General features: G+C 43.9%; 1 protein-coding gene across 5 annotated transcripts in view; it reads right to left on the bottom strand.

Annotated features, from left to right (window-relative positions):
- Positions 1-3959: 3959 nt before the first annotated feature.
- LOC139421185 (signal transducer and activator of transcription 5B-like) overlaps positions 3960-19225 on the bottom strand; it is an 86991-nt gene continuing 71725 nt past the window's right edge. For 2 of the 5 annotated variants that reach the window (XR_011635598.1, XR_011635599.1), the window contains exons 9-21: positions 15688-15843; positions 13422-13601; positions 12922-13009; positions 12191-12313; positions 11384-11476; positions 11013-11219; positions 9190-9284; positions 8144-8286; positions 7848-8003; positions 7590-7641; positions 7036-7140; positions 4643-5384; positions 3965-4200 (exon numbers count right to left, since the gene is read on the bottom strand). Coding sequence is in view for 3 of the 5 variants with exons in the window: in XM_071171815.1 (XP_071027916.1) it covers positions 5261-5384; positions 7036-7140; positions 7590-7641; positions 7848-8003; positions 8144-8286; positions 9190-9284; positions 11013-11219; positions 11384-11476; positions 12191-12313; positions 12922-13009; positions 13422-13601; positions 15688-15843 (1522 nt within the window). In the remaining 2 variants the exon portion in view is untranslated. Of the gene's footprint in view, positions 5385-7035; positions 7141-7585; positions 7642-7847; positions 8004-8143; positions 8287-9189; positions 9285-11012; positions 11220-11383; positions 11477-12190; positions 12314-12921; positions 13010-13421; positions 13602-15687; positions 15844-19225 lie in introns of those variants that run through there. The other 3 variants (XM_071171815.1, XM_071171816.1, XM_071171817.1) reach the window with 3 other exon arrangements.

Here is a 19225-nt window from a genome sequence, read left to right on the forward strand (position 1 = left end):
CAAGTACACCAAACGTATAGTGAGTGAGTATTTGTACATTTGCCCGTCTAAATGCAGTTTGGCTTAGTGGGAAGTTAGAATCACAATGGTGCTTCAGTGCAATCTGATCTGATAATTATAATGTATAACATGCAGTGATCACAGCTCACGTCACTCAACAGCAGATTGCTGCATCCATGTGTTAGAGGTCAAGTGTAAACAGGCATGTAGTGCTGTTATGTTATAGCGGTGCTATGATGCCCACACCCAGTCAGAAGGCTGTTGAAAGGCTAGTCAGGGTTTGGGTCTGTTCCTTTTCAATTCAGTCAATTCAGAAAGTAAACTAAATTCAATGCTTCAATGCTCAATGAGAAGAAATTAGAATTGGAATTTGAGTTTACATTCTGAATCGACTCTATTGAAATGGTCTCATGTACAGTATCGGTAAGGTGCAGTTCAGACTGACTTGGAATGTGAACAAATAAACCATTACATTTATTCAGTCACAACTTATTTTCCATTATACATGTTACTGTTGAAATTATTTATAAAACTTTTTTCTTCAATTGCAGTTTTTTTTTGGAACACAACCGAAGTGCTAAAACCCAACAAACGTGGAACTAACACTGAACAGAACACAGCCTCATACACAGCTTCCAGAGTACCTAGATTAACCAAGGTGAAGCAAAGATCCAAGTTTGAAATGATCAGAATAATGTAACAACAAAAAAAGGACACGTCACAAGAATTCTGTAGCTTTGACTCTTCAAAAAACATCCGTGAAATCAAGAACTACAAAGAAAAAAACTAGCTGCTTTGACCCGGGAAAATGAAAGGAACAAAGATAGGAAAAGACTAAATAATGTCAGCTGGACAAACACAAAAGCAACATTCTTCTGAATCCCGTTTGCAATATGGCTTTTTTCAGAAACTTCTGATGGAACCTAAGAGGTTGCAGTGGCTGCCATGTTCTACGGACAACCTCCTCAGGTCATGCAAGGGGATTACATTCAGAGGGGCGTGCCACAGATGTACAGTATGCTGTAATAAAATAGAATTATGGTACAGAAAATAAATTCATATATGCGTTATATAGATAGCAGATGAGGCTGGTGGGAGGAGCTATAGGAGGATGGGCTCATTGTAATGGCTGAAACGGAATCAATGGAACTGTATCAAAACACATCGAACATATGGAAACCACATGTTTGACACCGTTCCATTCCAGCCATTACAATAAGCCCATCCTCCTATAGCTCCTCCCACCAGCCTCCACTAATAGACAGAGACTCTATTTGTCTTTTTTTCATTTTTATGATACATCAACCAAGCATAGGGCTTCATTCCTGAGAGGGCAGAGCTTATGAGTAGAGGGGATGGGTTGTGTGTGTGTGTGTGTATGTGTGTGTAATATGACTGTGGGGGTTGTGTGGTGTTGTTGTCGTCATGATATTGCCCAATGGTTCAGAAGTGCGTGTGTGTGTATGTGGGGGGAGTGTGGGGGTAAACAGCGTAGCCACGGCAACAGGTGGATCTATCATTACATGCTTTATTAAACTGCAGTAGCTAAAGTGTACTATGTGTAAAAGTGTACTAGACTAATTCTGCTGGGAGTATATGGAGACAGACCCACTACAATATCTTGGCTGAAAGACAGGGAGTGAGCCAGTGCCAAAATATCCCACATTTTAAGGTAGCAATGGCCTTCATGCTCAGGACTGATGAGTCAAGTGTTCAAGCGCCTCATATTGTCTGCACACATAGCTATATATCTGTACCTCAGGTTGTCAGTTGATGTTTTAAGTTATATCACACAGAGACAGACATGCACATGCAGACTTAGTAACAGTGACCAGTAATAACAGCAAACAGGAGACAGGCTTACTGACAGAGATAGACAGAGAGAGAGAAAAAACAGACTGAGGCAGACAGACAGGAGTACCATCACGGCTGGCTCCAGACATTAGCGATATATGCGGTCGCTTAGGGCCCGGGCCGTAAAAAAAAAAAACTCAGTTGGGGTCTAAATTTACTGTTGAAAGTTAGGAAAGGTTCGAAATGTGGTTGTGCATCAGCAGTTTTTCTCCTGTTTTGTCACTGACAGTCACTTAATTAGCCATGTCCGCTAACAGCTAGTTAGTCTAGCTAATCACACTCACTCAGATATCATTAACATGACATAAGTAATGGCAAAATGTGTGGAATTACAGGAAATTTGCTTTAGAACTGCAAAAATGTATCTCCACCACATGGCAAAACTGGTAGCATTGTAGGGAATTAGCTTTAAATGTTCAAAACATGCATCTCTGCCCCATGGTAAAATGAGTTGAATTAGATCTCCACTAGTCATCTCAGGTTTATGGATGGAGTAGTTAGTGTACTTCAGCAGATGCACAATACTAAGCCAATAAGGACCCCGTATAGAGACTCTTCAGTCCTAGCAATGAACTTTCCTTCAGATCTCCCAACTAAACCCCAACCTACACACACATCCCAGTGACCTCAGCTCCCCTACACACATCCAAACAGCTCCCCAAATACACTGCTCAAAAAAATAAAGGGAACACTAAAATAACACATCCTAGATCTGAATGAATGAAATATTCTTATTAAATACTTTTTTCTTTACATAGTTGAATGTGCTGACAACAAAATCACACAAAAATTATCAATGGAAATCATATTTATCAACCCATGGAGGTCTGGATTTGGAGTCACACTCAAAATTAAAGTGGAAAACCACACTACAGGCTGATCCAACTTTGATGTAATGTCCTTAAAACAAGTCAAAATGAGGCTCAGTAGTGTGTGTGGCCTTCACGTGCCTGTATGACCTCCCTACAACGCCTGGGCATGCTCCTGATGAGGTGGCGGATGGTCTCCTGAGGGATCTCCTCCCAGACCTGGACTAAAGCATCTGCCAACTCCTAGACAGTCTGTGGTGCAACGTGGCGTTGGTGGATGGAGCGAGACATGATATTCCAGATGTGCTCAATTGGATTCAGGTCTGGGGAACGGGCGGGCCAGTCCATAGCATCAATGCCTTCCTCTTGCAGGAACTGCTGACACACTCCAGCCACATGAGGTCTAGCATGGTCTTGCATTAGGAGGAACCCAGGGCCAACCGCACCAGCATATGGTCTCACAAGGGGTCTGAGGATCTCATCTCGGTACCTAATGGCAGTCAGGCTACCTCTGGCGAGCACATGGAGGGCTGTGCGGCCCCCCAAAGAAATGCCACCCCACACCATGACTGACCCATCGCCAAACCGGTCATGCTGGAGGATGTTGCAGGCAGCAGAACGTTCTCCACGGTGTCTCGAGACTCTGTCACGTCTGTCACATGTGCTCAGTGTGAACCTGCTTTCAGCTGTGAAGAGCACAGGGTGCCAGTGGCGAATTTGCCAATCTTGGTGTTCTCTGGCAAATGCCAAACGTCCTGCACGGTGTTGGGCTGTAAGCACAACCCCCACCTGTGGACGTCGGGCCCTCATACCACCCTCATGGAGTCTGTTTCTGACCGTTTGAGCAGACACATGCACATTTGTGGCCTGCTGGAGGTCATTTTGCAGGGCTCTGGCAGTGCTCCTCCTTGCACAAAGGCGGAGGTAGCGGTCCTGCTGCTGGGTTGTTGCCCTCTTACAGCCTCCTCCACGTTTCCTGATGTACTGGCCTGTCTCCTGGTAGCGTCTCCATGCTCTGGACACTACACTGACAGACACAGCAAACCTTCTTGCCACAGCTCGCATTGATGTGCCATCCTGGATGAGCTGCACTACCTGAGCCACTTGTGTGGGTTGTAGACTCCGTCTGCTACCACTAGAGTGAAAGCACCGCCAGCATTCAAAAGTGACCAAAACATCAGCCAGGAAGCATAGGAACTGAGAAATGGTCTATGGTTGTCACCTGCAGAACCACTCCTTTATTGGGGGTGACTTGCTAATTGCCTATAATTGATTGATTGACTTGGAGTTACATTGTGTTGTTTAAGTGTTCCCTTTATTTTTTTGAGCAGTGTAGATTGTCAACAGTAGACGTCACAACTAATAACAAGACATGACCAAATTAGTTGTTTAAAACACTGGACAGACAGACAGACAGACAGACAGACAGACAGACAGACAGGCAGACAGACAGACAGACAGACAGACAGGTAATGAGAGGTAACGTTGATGGCACATACATCATCTACAGGGGTATGGAGTTGAGATAGATAGAGGACTCATCTTTGTATCTGTGCCATTAAAGCGTCTGTGTGACAGCATGGGCAGGACCGTTGAGGTACTAAAGTAGTACATGCTATTCTTCTTCATTGGCTGATTGCTCCCAAACCATAGGAATCCCCCCCCCCCCCCCCCTCCAGTTGACAACTTTAAAATGGTGGAAGACCTCAATGGCAATGGCCATGTTAAAACAGGTTAAATTAATGATGAGTCCTCTATCTATCTCTATGGGCTGTCCAGAGACCTGAGTGGCCATGCTGGATACATGCTTGTATTTACATTACATCTGTGTGCAAATACAGGAAACTGAAATATCCCTGTGAGTGTAGAGGGGGCCCAAAGTCCCCAAGTTTCAGCTGGAGCTGATGTATGTTATGCAACAGTGTGTACGTGTGTGTGTGATGCATCCTTGTGTGCGTGCGTGTGTGTGACATAGATACTCAGTGTGCTCTGAGAATGAAATGAGAGCCATTCTGCTTGGAGTTTAGTGTGTAAAGATTCAGAATTATTATACTACTAATTGAAACTTCCCTTAGCAACAAATCCGATGATGTTGTCAATAACAACAACAAATTCTTCATTTCAGTTTTTCTCTTTTTTGGCAGAGGGCGGATTGAATTAAAAAACTCTGTTGATAAACCATTTACAATAATAAAATAACTAAACAAAAACAAAAACATTTAAACAAACTGCTTAAATGACTTCATACCGGTTGTGGAGACTGCTCTTCAAAAATCTGTGTTAGAATTATGACCAAATGAAAATACATACTGTGTATTGAATGATTTCTCTTTTTTATACAATACTGTAACATCGTCTTTTTTGCATTTCTACCTAGTCTGTTTTACAGATACGCACCGAGACAAACTGAAAAAAGGTCACTGACATGCAGTTCGCTTGCTGAGAAGAAAAAAAGAAAAAAACAATCACAAACATTATTAACATTTCACATTATAGCTATCTGAAACAGAACAGGAGGAAAGGAATGGAATTAAACCATCAGAAATGTCAAAAGGTGCGGGGTTCTTTTATTGGTGTCAGGGGTCAGAGATTGAGGGTCACGACTGCTGGCCGCTCCATTGGCTCTCCATCGGTCGCCGCAGCAGCTCCTCAACGTGTCGCGCCACGTCCATGGTGTCATCCAGGTCAAAGTCACCGTCTGCATCTAACATGGAGTCACTCCTGTCACAACACAGGAACCAGTTAGTAACACAGGGTATCAGACACACACCTCACAACACAGGAACCAGTTAGTAACATAGGGTATCAGAGACACACCTCACAACACAGGAACCAGTTAGTAACACAGGGTATCAGAGACACACCTCACAACACAACACAGGAAGCAGTTAGTAACACAGGCCATCAGAGACACACCTCACAACACAGGAACCAGTTAGTAACATAGGGTATCAGAGACACACCTCACAACACAGGAACCAGTTAGTAACACAGGGTATCAGAGACACACCTCACAACACAACACAGGAAGCAGTTAGTAACACAGGCCATCAGAGACACACCTCACAACACAGGAACCAGTTAGTAACACAGGGTATCAGAGACACACCTCACAACACAGGAACCAGTTAGTAACACAGGGTATCAGAGACACACCTCACAACACAACACAGGAACCAGTTAGTAACACAGGGTATCAGAAACACACCTCACAACACAGGAACCAGTTAGTAACACAGGGTATCAGAGACACACCTCACAACACAGGAACCAGTTAGTAACACAGGGTATCAGAGACACACCTCACAACACAACAAAGGAACCAGTTAGTAACACAGGGTATCATACACACACCTCCTGCCACAACACAGGAACCAGTTAGTAACACAGGGTATCAGAGACACACACCTCCTGCCACAACACAGGGACCAGTTAGTAACACAGGGTATCAGACACACACCACACAACACAGGAACCAGATAGTAACACAGCCCATCAGACACACACACCTCACAACACAGGAACCAGTTAGTAACACAGGGTATCAGAAACACACACCTCACAACACAGGAACCAGTTAGTAACACAGGGTATCAGACACACACACCTCACAACACAGGAACCAGTTAGTAACACAGGGTATCAGAGACACACACCTCACAACACAACACAGGAACCAGTTAGTAACACAGGGTATCAGAGGCACACCTCACAACACAGGAACCAGTTAGTAACACAGGGTATCAGAGACACACACCTCCTGCCACAACACAGGGACCAGTTAGTAACACAGGGTATCAGACACACACCTCCTGCCACAACACAGGAACCAGTTAGTAACACAGGGTATCAGACACACACCTCACAACACAACACAGGAACCAGTTAGTAACACAGGGTATCAGATACACACCTCCTGCCACAACACAGGGACCAGTTAGTAACACAGGGTATCAGACACACACCTCCTGCCACAACACAGGAACCAGCTAGTAACACAGGGTATCAGAGACACACACCTCCTGCCACAACACAGGAACCAGTTAGTAGCACAGGGTATCAGACACACACCTCACAAAAAACACAGGAACCAGTTAGTAACACAGGGTATCAGAGACACACACCTCCTGCCACAACACAGGGACCAGTTAGTAACACAGGGTATCAGAGACACACACCTCCTGCCACAACACAGGAACCAGTTAGTAGCACAGGGTATCAGACACACACCTCACAACACAGGGACCAGTTAGTAACACAGGCCATCAGACACACACACCTCACAACACAGGAACCAGTTAGTAACATAGGCCATCAGACACGCACACCTCACACTCACACATGCACGCATACATATGTAATCTATACTCACATAGGCGGGTATATGCCGTAGTTTGGAGGGTGACTGACAACAGGGGAGGCTCCGTGATCCATGTAGGTGGGGTTTGCTGCTGGGTCAGGATTGGTCGTGGTGAACCTGCAGGTCCAGACAAACAGACATACAGACACACGCGCACAAGTCAGAGAAAGTCATTCCGAACGCCAGCTTTGTCGGTTACCACGGCAACCTTCATCAACATCCCTCACCACCACCTCCTCCTCCTGCTCCTCCTCTGCTTCATTAATTACCAGTCCCTTCGAGCAGCAGGATCAGGTTAGGCAGGGTGCTGGGCAGCAGCACCTGGAGTCCTCCCACTGAGAGGCCCACAGACCCTTGGTAACAATAGGGACCCTGCTAACTCATTACCCAGACTGACATTACTAAGTGCAGTGATGAGAGGGACAGAGGCGCCCTCAGGCCCGCAGATGCTGGGCTCTAATTGGTTCCTCCATCTGGAGTGAAGACCTAATGGTTGATCTGCATTCAGGCCACATTGTTAGGTGATTAAATCAGCCCTATCGCCACAGAGAGAGAGAGAGACTTACTCTGGTACCACTTGTTTGATCTGCGGTTTCACGTATCCATCCACTGCTTTGGCTGTAAGAGAGAAAGGCAAGGGAAGGAGAGACAGGGAGAATCGCTTTGTTCAGACTGTAGATATGGTCCACATTCCCAGGTTCCTCAGTGTGGCTGTTATAAGCCTCTATCTGACCAAATTGCAACAGATATAGAGAATAGACACTACAGTATAATTATATGTCATCATTTATTTTTATAGAGATGAATAGAGGTGAGGTACATACACAGGGGTGGCGTGTAGTATTTGGAGAAGACCTCATCCTTGGGTCTGTCTGGGTAGAGGAACAGGAGGTGGTTGAGGTCACTGATGCGGTCAGCCAGAGAGCGGATGGAGAAGTCTTTGGCTGTGTAGGGCATGAGGTTCCACACCATCCTCTCCCCTGGAAACATAGACACACTTGTTATAGTTCCACTTGGCTATTTTTACAGACCTTCTCCGTCAAAGATGAATTTGTTGACTAATTGACTAACTGACAAAATAATGAATTGATTGATCACCGGACTGGTTGATTGTCAGTACCTGGTTTGTTGGGATTCTCAGCCACCCAGGCGATAGTGATCCCTCCGATCTCAGAGTCGCTGAAGCGGAGCAGGAAGGTCCCGTTGGGTTTGGACATCAACATGTCCTGGGCCTGCTGCTTGTTCACAAATCCCAGGATCGCCCTGTACATAGAGAACGGAGAAAGGAAGAGAGAGAGAGAGAGAGAGAGAGAGAGAGAGAGAGAGAGAGAGAGAGTCACATAGAGAACTAATCTCACTCTCACACTCTCTGAGTGCTTGACTAATGTATTATAGAGAGAGAGAGAGAAGGTAGAGACATCTAGAGGGAGATATGGAGAGAAGGAAAACACAGACAGACAAATGTACAGAGAATTAAAAAGCCCAGGAGGAGGTCAGGAGGATGGCATAAGTAGGACATGAGGAGGGCATGAAGAGGATATGAGGAGGACATGAGGAGGACAGGAGGAGGACATGAGGAGGACATGAGGAGAACATGAGGAGGGCATAAGGAGGATATGAGGAGGACATGAGGAGGACAGAAGGAGGACAGGAGGAGAACATGGGAAGGACAGGAGGAGGACATAAGGACAGAGATAGACAAAGATACATTGTTACATACATTGTCATGCCGCCCCCTTCCCCTACAATAATTTTATCCTCTTGACCTATTACAGGTAGGGATAAATATCTCTGTGGTTGCTATGGTAAAGCCGTGTCCATTGTGGGGAGGGCCTTTTGGTAGAGGCTCGCTGAGATTAAAAAAGCAATCAAAATGTGAGGCTGCAACAGCAGGGGGGCTTAAGAGGGAAAAACACCAAGTGCACTCTATCAAGTAGACTCACTAAGAAAGCACATTACAGCTGCCATTCAAACGACAACAAAAAGAGACCTTTAGTTTAGTTAAGCCATTTTCTCTGTCCATTTTCCTGTCTACTTGGGCAGTGTGTGCACACTGCAGGCATCTCATGTTACATGAACACACAATCCAAGTCAAACCTCATTTCCACAGGTTATTCTGGAGTAGAAATTTTAGGAATATAGACATTTAAAAAAATATATTCTTACCCATCATTCCAGTGTGGTTTGAGATGTTTTTTTGTGAGTTCCATGACCCCATCAAACCACTGCCAGAATGTGAAATTCCTGCCAGGCAGACTCTCCTGTAGGTTAGAGGGATTGGGACATTGGGTTTGATACAGTCGATAAACAATTTGTTGTCTGTCTTTAATCGCACTAACCTCTCCTCACACATACAGAGTAGCTCCAGTTTCAACTGTTCTGCCTGTGGTTATGGAACCTTGACCTGTTCACCGGACGTGCTACCTGTCCCAGACCTGCTGTTTTCAACTCAGCAGGAGACAAGACAGCAGGAGAGGTAGAGATACTCTGAATGATCGGCTATGAAAAGCCAACTGACATTTACTCCTGAGGTGCTGACCTGTTGCACCCTCGACATCCACTGTGATTATTATTATTTGACCCTGCTGGTCATCTATGAACATTTGAACATCATTGGCCATGTTCTGTTATAATCTCCACCCGGCACAGCCAGAAGAGGACTGGCCACCCCACATAGCCTGGTTCCTCTCTAGGTTTCTTCCTAGGTTCTGTCCTTTCTAGGGAGTTTTTCCTAGCCACCGTGCTTCTACACCTGCATTGCTTGCTGTTTGGGGTTTTAGGCTGGGTTTCTGATATCAGCTGATGTAATAAGGGCTTTATAAATACATTTGATTTGATTTAGTGTAGAGCAGCAATTACAATAGACAGTCAGTCAGTGAGAGATTTCAGCTGACCGCCTTACATCCATCCATCCAGTTCAGATCAGTATGACTGTTGCAGCAATGCAGAGTACACTGGGTTATTGTGTTGGTGTGTATGTGCGTGTGTGTGTGTGTATGTGGGGGGGGGGGGGGGGGGGGGGTAAGTAAGTATGCGTGTGTGTATCAGTGAGTGAGCTCTGAGGTGCATGTTCCAGCTCCTGTTTCTAGGCCCTCTCTCTCTCTAATGAGGCTGAGGCTCTGTGGTGAATGAGGTCTGAATGTGAGTGTGCTCTCTGTCATCAGTGGCTGGTTAGAGGGAGCCAATGAGGCCTGGGGCTGAATTAGCCCTTCCTGTCTTGACAAACAGGCCCATTAACAAGACCTGAGGACCTCACGGCCAGCCGACTAGAGCTCATAAAACTAAATGGCACCTTATTCCCCACCTAGTGCACTACCTTTGACCAGGGCCCTATGGTACCATTAGGGAAGCAGCCTTAGAGAGAAACACATTAGAGACTCGCTCAGCCCGAGGAGAGCAGATTTAAATGTATTGTTAATTGAACCTTTATTTAACTAGGCAAGTCAGTTAAGAACAAATTCTAATTTACGATGATGGCCTAGGAACAGTGGGTTAACTGCCTTGTTCAGGGGCAAAACAACAGATTTCTACCTTGTCAGCTCGGGGATTCGATCTAGCAACCTTCAGGTTACTGGCCCAAAGCTCTAACTACTAGGCTACCTGCTGCCCCCAATGCAGATATAGTGGAATCATTACTCTGAACACGGGAAGGAACACCATCGAGGTAAACTGTGTCTGCAGTGGCACATACTCACATCTAAATAAAATATACACAAACCAGGCATGGTAAAAACTCTAAAATAGATTCCATCTGAGCATCAAATAGATGATATCACCCCTCTGCAACAACTTGTTCCTAATGCAGAGGTCAGGTCTTGTAGTCCACTGGTCAGTAGTCATGGGCTGTGTACCACATGGCACCCTACTCACTACAAAGTGCACTACTTTTGATCAGTGCCCATAGGGTTCTTGTCAAAAGATGGGCCCTGGTCAGAAGTAGTGCACCACATAGGAAACATGGTGCCATTTGAGGCCCACCCTGGTCTTACCCTGTTGAACTGGGACCAGGTCATGGTCATGCCGCGGTAGTCGTCAGGGTTGATGCTGGAGCTACTGAAGGCTTTCTGGGCCAGGAAGACCAGGTTCTCCTCTGAGAGGCCACGGTTACTCTGCACCTCCGCCTTGTACTTCATGTTGAGGGCCTCACACAGCTGGGGCCACAGCACCTTGTCAGGCACTATGAAGGGCACCCGACCCTGGGGAGGAGGAGAGGAGAGAGGGTTAAGGCACCTAAACAAGGGCAACGCTAGAGCGTCCATCAAGAGAAAAACCAAACAATGTAAAGTGTTAAAGACAGCATCACACACACACATACACACACACATACACACACACAACACGATGATCACACTGAACTTACGGGTTCGGCAAAAGCGTTGTCCCACAGCACTGTTGCCGTGGCGTTATTGTCTTGGCTACCGTGGACGATCACCACCACAGGAAGTGATAACGTCTGACAGAGAGAGAGAGAGAGAGAGAGAGAGAGAGAGAGAGAGGGAAGAAAAAGGTCAGGGTCATTACAAACACAACGATGTGTATCAAACACAGTATATATAAGGCAACTCATGTAAAACATGTTTCCACTTTAACCTACTGTACAGCACTTTGTGTTCCAACCAAACAATCCATATAATTCTGAGAAATACATGAACAAATGTGTTATGGGAGTAGGGGAGCATATATGTTTCCTATACCATTGACAATGTGAAGGTCATTTTTCTTGTGTGACATAGCTTTAACAATGATTACTACTTCTAATATGGTCACTGAAGAGGCAGGGTAAGGAACATGGTGTATTGACTGAGCCACCTTCTGCGCGTCGACGACAACTGGATGCATCTGGTTTTCATGGGAAATAGAAAGAGAGCCTGTGACGTGACTTCCTTGTTTGGACGTTAACAAGGAGACACTCAGTCTTAACTCCTCCTCCACATTTACCGGATTGGTTGAACAGTGGAGAAGAGAAAACTCCCCTGACAGTTTTTCCTCTCGTCAGAACCAGAAAGAAAGAAAGGCTGCTGAGGCGCTATAGGTTAGACTAGAGTCAACAGCTCACCTTGGGCTAGTCCACCACTCTGCTCATCTCTTCTTAAGCCTGTGTGTGCTGTATTGATAAGAGTTGGCAAAACAACACAAACAGATCTGGGACCAGGTTATCAGTTCTTACCTTAACCTGAAAGACCAGCTCATTACCCCCGACGCTGAACTGAGACTCAAACAGAATGGTAAACTTCTCCTCTGTCACAGACTCTGCCCCTCGCCGGTCCGAGCGCTTGATCCTCTTCAAAGACTACATGAAAGAGGAGGCTTGGTCAGAGAGGAGGATCATGAGGGTTGGGGAGAGGACAGCACCACAGCACACAAACATCTTCTAGACTATTCACTTTGAGGAGCTGTTCTCTGATCACACATATACATGATTCCCTTTCATTCCAGGAGCAGATTTAAAGGGATACTTCGGGATTTTTGCAATGAAGCCCTTTGTCTACTTCTGCAGAGTCAGATGAACTCATGGGTACCATTTTTATGTCCCTGTGTCCAGTATGAAGGAAGTTAGAGGTAGTTTTCAAAAGCCAAAGCACATTTACTAGCATTCTGCCTTTAACTTCATTCTGGAAATAGAGACATAAAAATGGTATCCACAAATTCATTGCCAAAATCCCAAAGTACCCATTTAAGCCAGAGTTTACATGTAAATGATCCATGGAGGACCCTAGGGAACTCAAAACAGCATGTGGGCTGAGTAACATGCGATCTGTATGAGTATGAACATAGAATGAGAATGCAGAATCTCCAAAAGCCTCTTGGATTCCAGTTTAGCTGGGGTTTGTCTCTGAAACGAATCTTCTCTAGGTGTGGTATTACAGACTGAGACTCCCTGGTCCCATCCATCCTCACCATGTTCCTGAAGTTGGCGCTGAGTGTTCCTGTGGCCTGGTGGTACTCCATCACACAGTTGTTGTTAAGGATCTCTCCACTGCTGTCACTGGGAGAGGGGGAAGGAAGAGGGAGGAGGAGGAGGAGGAGGAAGAGGAGAGGTAGATGCTTCAGCAGATGTATTAATCATAGAGTCATGAAACTTTCACAGAACATGAAGGGGAATGACTAATTTCAATTTATGTGAGGCAAGTTTTTTTCAGGATGCCAACGCTGACAATCTTGCAATATGCTACCCAAATTTGCCCCTGGGCTAGGGATAGGCTAACACGGCTATTCTTTTAGTACTAGGAAGGAAGATAACATTTATACACAAACTACTTTAGGGATCTATTAGGTGTGTGAAATGTGGGATGTGGCACGAACAAAAGTATAATCTAAATGTGGAATCTCCACTTGCTCCATAGATTCCACTGAGGCAGTAGATATCAGTGATGAGGGGGCTCTATGCTGTAACTTACTTCCTGGTGTTCTCGTTCTTGAGCAAGGCCTTCGCCTGCTGTTCACTGATGATGGTGGCCTTGACCTGCGGGGGGTTCATGTGCACATTGAGCTTCCCGCCCACTAGGAGACGCACTGTGGCGACAAACTTGGTCTGGGTTTTCAGCACCTGGGGAGGCTGCTTCTCTATGATAAAGGTGCTGGAGGGAGGGTTGGTTGGAGAGAGAGAGAGAGAGAGAGAGAGAGAGAGAGAGAGAGAGAGAGAGAGAGAGAGAGAGAGAGAGAGAGAGAGAGACAGACAGACAGACAGACAGACAGACAGACAGACAGACAGACAGACAGACAGACAGACAGACAGACAGACAGACAGACAGACAGACAGACAGACAGACAGGGGTAGGACAAACAGATTAGAGTCAGAGGACTCTAGTGTAGCGGGTTGCTTTAAAGGGATAGTGCAACATTTTAGCTTACCCAGAGTCAGATGAACTCATGTATACCATTTGTATGTCTTTGCATGCAGTTTGAAGGAAGTTGAAGGTAGATTCTGGAGCAATTGCTAACTAGCGTTAGCCCAATGACAGTAAGTCTACAGGAACAACTGCATGCAAGTTAACAATGGCTCCAGAAACTAACTTCAACTTCCTTCAAACTGCACACAGAGTTATACAAATAGTATACATGAGTTCATCCGACTCTTGGTTAGTAGAAAAAGGGCTTGACTGAAAACATTTAGCAGTATCCCTTTAACCAACATTTCACCACAGGGATTTCTGCTCATCAAACACTACTGCCTATTACGTCTATTTGACCTGCTTTTGAAAGTTACACAGTATGCAAGCTGTCAGCTCTCAATGCTCCCACACATAAACACGCACAGACAGACAAACGCTACACACACACAGGCAGCGTGATGCTCATTCATTCAGGCACAGAGGGCTTTTTAGTAGAGCACGCCGTTTGTGTTTTAGGCTTGGCTGACCGTACTCAATATGAGCAGGCAGTGATGAGATACCCTCCCTCCCCCCTAGCCTCCCTCCCAGGCGCCTGCTGGAGGTTTAGGGGGAACAGTAGAGAGGATGTGGGTGTGGTTTCGCTGGAGAGCAGGAAAGAGAGAATTAAGAGGAGAGGAAACACCAGTGCAGTAGAATGGACTTTAAAAATAGTGTTTTTACTCTCTCAACGTTCCCCTGTATGTGGCCGAACGGACATCGTTCTGACAATGATACAGCTTCTCGGTGCATTATGGGTCTCTGTGGGGACCACAGCTGGAATAAGGAGAGAGCAGAGGGTTCTGGGAGCAGTCAGAAGGCTTCCTGATCCAGTCAGTGAGGCTGGCGGACTGATACGGGCTGACAGACAGTGCCCCCAGGGCTACAACACTCTACCATGGAACTCAAGCTAACTTTCTGAGCCTGTTAGCCTTTCTCCTCATCTCCCCATCATTGTAGACTCTTCATCTCTAGTCTAAAACACTTTTTGTCTCTTTAGCTCTCGTATCGACCCTCTTTTGTATCCCCCTTCTTTCTTTCACTTAATGTCCTTGAAACGGTTCACTCCTCCTCTTCCTCGTACATTATCTTCCTCTCCTTTTCTAAACCGTTCACTCTCCCTCCTGTTTTCTTTCTCCTCTCGGATCTATAGCAGGCCTCCCTCTCTCCTCGCTCCATCTCTCCCTCCTTGTAGCGTTGAGGGTTAATGCAGGCTGACTGGGGTTGTGTTTGTGTGTTCATTGGCAGGTTCAGCAGGGGTTGGGAGCAGAGCTGGGCTGGGCTGCTGGAGGAACTATCAGCAGCTTGCTCCCCCTGCCCCAGAACAACCCAGCTTGGGCTCAGCACAGAGTCAAACACACACACACACTTTGCTGCTCCACAGAGTCACATAACCGGGCTCCCGTGATGTGCGGTGCTGAGTCATTTCTAATGTAATTCTGGTAATAAATGTAATCTCACGCTCTATTGGCCACATAAGGAGTCTGGGGTTGTGTCAGTAGGATAGGGTTTGTATAAGGGTTCACATTGAGTGTAGTATGTTCTCCATTCAGTCCCATCAGAGGAGATGGGGGGGGGGGGGGGGGGTGTAAACATGACTGTAGAGTAGCATATGCACTGAAGATTAGTGTGTCTATAAGAAGTTCACATTTACACACACCCACATCCAGCTCAAAGCCACTTGCACACAATCCAACACACTACAACCTATTCTCACAATACCTTGCACTTTGATACTGAACAATAACAACAACTTCACACACACACACACAAACGCACGCAGGTACACACACACCTGGTGACCAGTGCTGAGATGATGTCTGTGATGGTGCTGTTGAGGTCGTTCAGTAGCTCCTCGATGGGGCCGGGGATGGGAAGCTGTTGTCTCAGGTGTTCTGCTCTCCTGATCTGCTGCCTGTTCTGCCAGATCGTCTCTGCCAACTTCTCACACCTGAATCACACACACACACACACACACACACACACACACACACACACACACACACACACACACACACACACACACACACACACACACACACACAAAATAAGGTTCTCAAAATGGGCAAAGTTCAGACTCTTACAAGCTCAGACAACCAGACAGACTACAGTCTAGTTCAAAATATCCAGTTTAAGACAAGGTAGTAATTCCATGCTGGAGCGTTCACAAATAAACACATTCATTGGACCGTTGCTGATTCTATAGGATTAGCATTGAAAACGTGACCAGCGTTCAGAAAATCAAGTAATAAAGTGGTTGTAGATCATGTGATTTAAAAAAAAAATGAATAGAATGACAGGAAAACAGTCATTCTAAGTGTTTGCTAAGTAGATTGCTGAAATTCACAACGATTGTGTTTATTTTCCACTTTGATGGCAAACTTTCTGTACAGCTAACAATCACTTGTTCATATTCATATGTTTCTTGTTTGTCTATCTTTTTATGTCTGTCTACATGTTTATATATGTTTTCAACAAGCAAGGGGGAAGATATCAGAATTGGGGCATTGGGGAATAATAACATATTGTACGGAATACATTTGTACTGTAGTGAAGCCATCTCTAGAGTAATGCAAGGTCTCTTCCATGATCATGTGAAACATGAATTGCTATGGAAATGCTGGGATGTGTTTTTCAATGATGTTAAAGGTAATTATGATACAACTATGATGGTGATACGATATGGATTACTATTATCATCATGAACATTAAGGCTTTACACACTACATGTTATTATTTATTTGGACAGCACACATTGTAGTCTTACTCTTATACAGACATCGTACACACTCACTAAATCACATCCAATGTCATACACATCAACCTACTCAGATTTACTACACACATAATATCTTGTCTCAATTTTCTAACATCTGTGGCATTGGGAATAATGTGGCATTGGGAATAAAACAAATATGCTTGAACGTATTTCTTGGATTCTACATATCAGACATTTGAAAGCTCATAATACCTCTGACGGCAGTAACTTTATAAGTACAAATTATGGTCAGTTTAGACTGAGAATAGTATCTAGTTATGATAAGGGGTGAAATAAGTATAGCCAGTGATAATTGTAACGGTTTAGCAGATTATAAAAAAAGAAGATCAGTCTTTACATGGCTAAAAGAAAAGCAATATAACATATACTGTTTACAGGAAACTCACTCTACATCCTTAGGAAAAAGGAATGGGGTGGTGAAATAATTTTCTGTCATGGACAAAGGAACTCAAAAGGTGAGATGATATTAATTAACAACAATGTAGATCTGAATGTGTAAACAGTCAGGAATGATTCGCAAGGAAGGTGGATCTTTTTGAATATGAATGTGGACCAAAAAGAGATTTGGCTCATTAATCTATATGGTCCAAATCAGGATGATCCACACTTCTTCAAAAATATTTATACCAATTTATGGAACTTAGAGGCAACAAATTATTAAATCATTATGATAGGAGACTATAACAAAGTGTTAAGTACCTCAATGGACCGTAAAGGAAATCACTCTACAAACTATCATCACCGTGCCCTTAAGGAAATCACAAATATTATGGACACATTAGAAATAGTGATATTTGGAGACTAAAAACCCCAACCTAGTGAGATATACATGGAGGAGACGACTACTTCCTTGTCTCTTTCTCTCTTGCATCAAAGGTTAAAAAAGGATTAATAGGAGACAGAATGCGATTGGATCATAATTTAATTGGCCTTCACATAACTCTTATAGAATTTCCACTTGGATGGGGATATTGGAAATGTAATCAAAGTTTACTGGAGGACAACTTATTTTTAACTAAGACAAAATAATTTATAACTGAATATTTCCAGCATAATATAGGTTCAGCAAATCCCCTTATTGTTTCGGATACAGTTAAGTGTACCTTCAGAGGTCATTCAACTCAATATTCATCAATAATAAAAAATCTGTTTCTGGCAAAAGAGACAAGACTAACAAGGGAAATACATGAACTACTAGTACAGGCAGAGAGCAATACAAACAATACTACAGAGATACAAAATAAGTTAGAGGAAAAACAAAAAGAACTTGAGGAACTTAGTCAAGAACGATCAAATGTAATCTATTACAAAAATAAAGCAAACTGGATGGAATATGGAGAAAAATGCACAAAATTATTCCCGAATCTCCAATACAGGAACACTAACAAAAATTGTTTGCAGAAACTTGTTACTGAAGACGGAGTCATTTATGATTCTCCGAATTACATTTTAAAATAGGAAGCTAAATATTTTAGGCAGATGTTCTCTTTTCTGTCTCGTCTTCTCCCACTGAATGAAAATTACGGTAAGGAATTCTTTCCAAATAATATAAAAAATGGAAAATTAACAAATGTACAGAAAAATCCGTGTGAAGGCAATATTACAGAGAAATAACTATTTGTGGCTATTAAATCCTTTCAGTCTGGAAAACCCCAGGGCTTGATGACATACCGGCAGAGGCATATCAAGATTTTTTTGATGTACTAAAAGCTCCATTGTTAGATTGTTTTAACTACTCCTATATAAATGGTAGTGTGTCAGGTACTCAGCAGGAAGGCCTGATTTCTCTATTATTAAAACAAGACCCAGATGGCAAATATAAAGATCCAGTGTATCTTAAAAACTGGAGGCCTCTTACACTTCAATATTGTGATGCAAAAATACTAGCGAAATGCATAGCACTCAGAATTAAAAGGGTTTAACCAGGTATTGTTCATCCTGATTAGACAGGTTTTTACATTGTTCATACATTGGAGATAATATACGACAACTACTAGAAATAATAGAACATCATGAAACATCTAAGAAGCCAAGCCTGGTCTTTATAGAGGATTTTGGAAAGGAATTTGATAAAGGAAGACGGAATTTGATTTATAAATGCCTGGATTTTTAAAATTCCGGTGTATCTCTTATAAAATAGGGAAAAGTAATGTATAGCAACTCAAGTGTAAAATAGTAAATAACGGCAACTTCTCAGAGAGTTTTGAATTGGCAAGAGGAGTTAAACAAGGGTGTTCTCTGTCACCATATCTATTCATCATGGCCATCAAAATGCTAGCTATTCAAATCAGATCCAATAACAACATTGGAGGATTAGAAATCCAAGGTTTAAAAACAAAGGTGTCCATGTACGCCAATGACTCAAGTTTTATATTAATTCCGCAAGCTACATCCCTGTAATGTCTCATTGAAGATCTAGATAACTTTTCTGTACTCTCTGGACTAAAACCTAATTATGATAAATGTACAATATTATGTATTGGATTTTTTTTAAATTACAACTTTTACACTACCCTGCAGTTTGCCTATAAAATGGGCTGATGATGAAGTAGAC

Source organism: Oncorhynchus clarkii, chromosome 12 (genome assembly GCF_045791955.1).
Source record: "Oncorhynchus clarkii lewisi isolate Uvic-CL-2024 chromosome 12, UVic_Ocla_1.0, whole genome shotgun sequence".
In the NCBI taxonomy this organism is placed as follows: domain Eukaryota; kingdom Metazoa; phylum Chordata; class Actinopteri; order Salmoniformes; family Salmonidae; genus Oncorhynchus; species Oncorhynchus clarkii.